The sequence below is a fragment of the Gekko japonicus genome, unplaced genomic scaffold (genome assembly GCF_001447785.1).
Source record: "Gekko japonicus isolate JY-2015 unplaced genomic scaffold, Gekko_japonicus_V1.1 scaffold5327, whole genome shotgun sequence".
Lineage (NCBI taxonomy): Eukaryota > Metazoa > Chordata > Lepidosauria > Squamata > Gekkonidae > Gekko > Gekko japonicus.
The window spans coordinates 14,802-20,624 of NW_015171051.1; the positions used below are offsets into that span (position 1 = coordinate 14,802).

A 5,823-nucleotide genomic window follows, 5' to 3' on the forward strand; every position below is an offset into this window, starting at 1 on the left:
CCAGAGAAGGTTAAGCAGCCCGATCGATGGCTCTTAACCCAAAGTACCCCCGTTGTCCCCTTGTGGGCAGGAACTGTATCCTCCAGACTTTGCCTAAATAACTTCATCTTACCTGGTGCCTGGAAGTGCAAACTGGTGGGGGCTGGGTGACTCACCAAGGGGAAAAAGACCAGGGTTAAAATGCAAGTTACACAGGTCAGTTCAGAGGAGACGCTCTCCTTTCCGCTCGCGCTGTGTTTCACACCAAGTTAAAAAAAATGCTAAAGGTTCTGTTAACATGCGAATTGGCAGGGAAAGCTTCAAAGGAGAAGTAATTGTTTCGTGCTCGAAGAGACAACCGGGGCTTTCACATTTGTCACGAAGCCCGCTGAGCTGACAACATCACCTCTAATGAGTACGACACGCGAGCTTCAACACTCACACATGCGCAACCAGGCAGACATGGCACACTCCATTTGGGCATCTCTCTGGCCTACACGTACGCCAGGGCACCACCAGAGTCTCACATGGAGGCCAGCCCCTGGCACACACTGCTCATGAGGCATCCTGACCCAACTTTCAGCCCAAATAAATAAATAGCGAGAAGAATAGAGGGAGAAAAAAAATGATCCAGCCCTCTTCTGAGGACTCAAGTTGGCCAACGGTTACAGAAGATCGTTCTCATGGCTAATGTCACTGATGGAGCCTCCACGCGCCATCGCTGTATTTATGCCGGACCTCTAGTCCTCAGAAGGAAACCGGGTCTCGTGGTGGGATGGCCATCGCCCCCTCTTGTGGCAGTGAGTTCCATCAGCTAACGATGCATTATATGAAAAAGCACTCCCCGCTCGCTCTAACTGCAGTTTTGTAGGATGACACCCAGGTTCTAGGATAAAGGGTGAAGGAGGAAAAGCTCAGTTTCTCCCTCCCCCCCCCAAATAATCCCTCTAAGCCGTGGAGTCTTGTGAGCAAAAATTGTACTTTGTGAGCTACTGGCATGAAAGTTGCGAACGAGCGATTTGGCGACTGGATCAATTAGTTTGCTCTGGAGCCATCCTTCCTGAGCTAAGGCAAAAATGTGTACACCGGAGGCGGAAAAAACTGTGAACTAGCTCACACTAACTCAGCTTAGAGGGAACACTGCCCCCCACGCACACTTTGTCACACTGGGCACAATTCATGAAAAGAGCTTGATTTCTGGATGTACATGTGCGCTCTCTCTCTCTCTCTCTATCCCAGGGCCGGTTCCAGATTTTGGGGGCCTTGGGTGGAGAATGCCCAGGGCGCTCCCCTCTCCTCTGCCTACCATGGGGTTGCCAGCCTCCAGGTGGGGCCTGGGGATCTCCCGCTTTTACAACTGACCTCCAGCCGACAGAGATCAGCTCCCCTGGAGAAAATGGCTGCTTCGGAGGGTGGACTCTGTGGCCTTGTACCCTGCTGAGGCCCTTCCCCTCCCCAAACCCCGCCCTCTCCTGGATCCACCCCCAAAGTCTCCAGGTCTTTTCCACCCCAGACCTGGCAACCCTAGGTCCCCCCTCATGCCAGGGCCCTCCCTTCTCCTCTGCCTACCACCAGGCCCCCCTCTCATGCCTCCCATCGTACCCACGACCACCTTGCTTGTGCATCCTTCTTGTGCCCATTCATGAGCTCTGCCGCCACCGACACCTACAGATGCTCGCTGGGGAGGTGCACAGTCAATGACAGTCGCCCCTGCCTGAATCCCTTAGCCCTGGCAGCTGCCCGACTTCTGGGTACGTCGATGCCAGCCCTGCTCTCTCACACAATCTTTCGCTAAGAGAGTCGTGGGTCGTAAGCTTTCTCCTATCCCCAGACGCCGTCTTGCCTCTGCAATGAGGAGCGGGTGGTCTGAGCGTGCTCAGTGTCCCCCGCTGCCAGCCTGAGAAAAAGCACGTGCGCGGCTCCCCTCCCCCATTTTATTAGATATCTGGGTGAACAGCTGCAGGACGCCGTGTGCCAATTCTGGCATGCTACATTTTTTTTTTTGCTCTGTGTTTGTGGGGAAATATATGGAAGCCCCCAAAAGGACGTCAAGGAAGTCTTCATAGGAACTTGCTTGAGATCGCGGGGCCCCAGCGTGGTGCCTGAGTGCCCGCCGACACCTTTCCTGGCGCCCACCAAGTACTCCTTTGGCAGCACAGCACAAAGATCTGCCCTGTGTTACCGAAGTCAAGCTGTGGCAATCGTTTTGTGGCTGGGTCCCCCCCCTGCGGCAGCCATTTTGCAGCAGCCATTTTGTGGCTGCGCCCACCGTGCCATGTCAGAATTCGAAATCTGCCCCCAGGCTCAGAAGGGTTGGGGACCCCTGCTTCAGACTAAGGCAATGTTCACCCCGCTCAAACGCTATCTTTCTTTCTGAGCCCGGGTCCCCTTAATGGTGAGAACACCTCCCCCAGCTCTGCTTTCATCTCAAGTTTCTAGCCCTCATTGAGAAAAGCCTGAAAACCACAGGTGGGAGTTGTGTCATTAGAAGAAGGGGGGAAAAGCCAAGAGCAAAAGCAACCCAATGGGACTGCCCTTTAAAAAAAATAATTCAAAACAATCCTTATGATTTTGGATAACACCATCAACCCTCATGAGATTCGGGGTCAATTCGCACAGTGGCTCCTGATCACGGCTTGGGGGTTTGTTTTGCCTTCTCCCCCAATACGGTATGAAAAATCGCCACTTCTGATTCTAGTTTCAGAGAGTGGCCGTGTTGATCTGCAGCAGAACAGCTAGATTTGAGTCCACTAGCCCCTTCGGGACCAGCAAGACTCTCATGGTACAAATTTTGGAGAGTCAAAGCTTAGGGCTTTGACATTCGAAAGTTCGTACCAGGGAAATCTTGTTGGTCTATAGTGCTACTGCACTTGAATCTAGCTATACTTCTGACTCTCAGACTCGTTGGATCGAGGCAGATTAAACAGCCTGGCCTACTGGGATTATTTGATGGGTCTGTCGAATGGCTGCACTGACCACTGCTCTGCCACATGGTCTTCTTAGCAGCGAAGAGTAGATGGGGTGTGACTCAGGAGCTCTCCCCCAGTCTGAAAACCCTGCTTGTTTCAGGGGAGGGTGCCATTCTCAACAGTCCAGAACACTCTCTCGAAGGGTGGCTCCGCCTGGCACCCCTCCCTGTCAGGCCTCGATCCGCCTCTAGGCCAAGGAAGACACAGGAGGGTAGAAACCCTTTTGCACTGAGATACGGTGGCTGTAAACCGAGAGGCGTCCTGGGGAATGGGGCCTCTCCTTAGCCTGCCCCTTTAAGCACCTGTGACCCCCCCATCCTCATAGTGGGGAAGTGTGCCAGGGCTTCTGGGGTGGCACCAATGCGAGCTTTTTATTTATTTTTGTGCCCTGGGTTTGGGTAGGGACCGGGACCGGGACCGGGTAGCTGGCACCCCTTGGTACACTGACGCACAACAACTTTCTCCTCTCAAACAAAGAGACTCAACGGGGTCAACAAAACCATTTCGAAGGATAAAATCAGCTAGGTCTCCCTGTATCTTCGGCTCCCCGCTAACTGACGTCAAGAAGTCCAGAGGGTGGCTCAGTTGGGTATTTGTGGGGTGTCCAAGATTGTTAAAGCATTTGCTGCCCTCGTTTCCTTTGGGGGGGCGGACACCCAAGAAGGTCACAGGGAGCGTCAGGGGATTTTCACTTTTACATGCCCCCACAGCTTCCCGGTTTAGGAGTCCCACTGAGGATCCTGTGTCCGAAATCTTGACGACGGCTTGTTAACTATCCCAATTTCGGCCTGCTGTTCCAGACTCGGCCTCCCAGCCTTCACTGAAAGCCAACCTGTCTTGTCTGGTTTTCCCTGTCTCCCTATTTCTCCTGCTATGGTGTGGGGTGTCCAAGATTGTTAAAGCATTCGCTGCCCTCGTTTCCTTTGGGGGGGCACCCAAAAAGATCTCAGGGAGCATCAGGGGATTTTCATTTTTACATGCCCCCACATCTTCCAGGTTTAGGAGTCCCACTGAGGATCCTGTGCCCGAAATCTTGACGACGGCTTGTTAACTATCCCAATTTCGGCCTGCTGTTCCAGACTCGGTCTCCCAGCCTTCACTGAAAGCCAACCTGTCTTGTCTGGTTCCAAAACTGTAGGCGGACCCAGTGGCTACCTGGTTTTCCCTGTCTCCCTATTTCTCCAGCTATGGTGGGACAAATTTAAAAATCCCCAATTTGGAAAGGGGGAGCCCCGGTCTCATCAACGGGACGTCCCTCCCCCTCTTCTGTCATGCAAGCTGATTTGATCCTTGATTCAAAAACCCAAAATCAGAACGACTCCAAATGAAAGCAGAGGTTACACCAACCAAATCCTCTAATCCCCCACACCACCCTCCCACTAGCAAGACATTCCAAACAAAACGAGAACAGAGTTAGAAAAAAAGAAAATAGAAGTCAAAAACAGAGCACGCCATTCAAAAGAAAAATAACCTCCAAAAGGAGCCGGAAGGAAGGAAGGAAGGAAAGAAGGAGGGAAGGAAGGAAGGAGGGAAGGAAGGAAGGAAGGAAGGAAGGAAGGAAGGAAGGAAAGAAGGAAGGAAGGAAGGAAAGAAAGAAGGAAGGAAGGAAGGAAAGAAGGAAAGTTTCACTCACTCTCCAGTTCTGTTTGTATAGTGCGAGTATGGCAGCCGCAGATATGTAGGTACAAGCAAGCGGGAACAGGGGTTTTTCAGGGGTTCTCAATGTCCAGGTTTTTTTCATTTAGTAACAATGTTTTATACAAGTTCAAAGAAGCACTGTGAGCCAAGCCGATCTCTCTTTCTCTTTCGCCGTCCGCCGCCACTCTCGGTCCCCACCATCGTCCCTCTATCTGTCCGTCCGTCCATCCTTCCTTGGACGCGAGAGAAATTCCATTGACGTATCGGTTGGGTGGGTTCCGTTTGTCGTTCAGTTGAGGTCGGGTCCGATTTGCCACTTGCCCCCCCTGCTGCCCTGCTGCACACCCCTCCCTCCCCGCTTAGATGAAATACTCCTTCTTGTCATCGCCACCGGTCTGACCTCCCTCCGCATTGATGATGGCTGTATCGGCGTCGGGGGCGTCATCCGAACCTTTGGCCTCGTGGGTCAGGTAGGTACCTGGTGTTAGGGAAGGCAGGAGGAAAGGAATGACACAGTACCACTCAGTCGGTAGGAAAACTGGGAAATAGGTACACGGATTTCTACAAAATGCAATAATCACAGTCGTAATTGTTAAAGATCCATCAAGTTTGATGGGTAGGAAAGACCAAGAGATAGAGGTGTTGGGAATTCTTTCCTAGGTTTCTATCCTTCATTAAATTCACTTGCTTGGGAAGAGGAGGTCCAAATCCTATCCCTGTTCCCCAGTTTAAGTTCTCCCGCATACGCCAATGTTCCTGCTATTGGGAATCCAGCTGAGCTGCCAAGAAGAAGAAGAAGAAGAAGAAGAAGAGATTGGATTTATACCCCGCCCTTCACTCGGAGTCTCAGAGCGGCTTACAGACTCCTTTCCCTCCCCCTCCCCACCACAGATACCCTGTGAGGTAGGTGGGGCTGAGAGAGCTCTGACAGAAACTGCTCTTTTTAAAGAACAGCTCTTATCAGAACTATGGCTTGCCCAAGGTCATCCAGCCAGGTGCAAGTGGAGGAGTGGGGAATCAAACCCGGTTCTCCCAGATTGGAGTCCGCGCACTTAACCACTACACCAAACTGGCTCTCCAACACCAACGACCCATGCATATTATACCTCGTTTCGTATAACTTTATCAAAGTGGGTAGCGTTGAAATACCTATATAATATTAATCCATTTGGCAAACTATTCATATCCCATAATAACACTCATCAGATCCTCCAGGTGGGGCCTGGAGATCTCCCGC

The 5,823-nt window shown here is 51.8% G+C and overlaps 1 protein-coding gene across 1 annotated transcript in view; it reads right to left on the bottom strand.

Annotated features, from left to right (window-relative positions):
* Positions 1–4,532: 4,532 nt before the first annotated feature.
* CADM3 (cell adhesion molecule 3) overlaps positions 4,533–5,823 on the bottom strand; it is a gene marked incomplete at its 5' end in the record, with an annotated part of 31,786 nt that continues 30,495 nt past the window's right edge. Inside the window, one exon of the mRNA XM_015419049.1 lies at positions 4,533–5,064. Within this exon, the coding sequence (XP_015274535.1) occupies positions 4,946–5,064 (119 nt within the window). The remainder of the gene's footprint in view (positions 5,065–5,823) is intronic.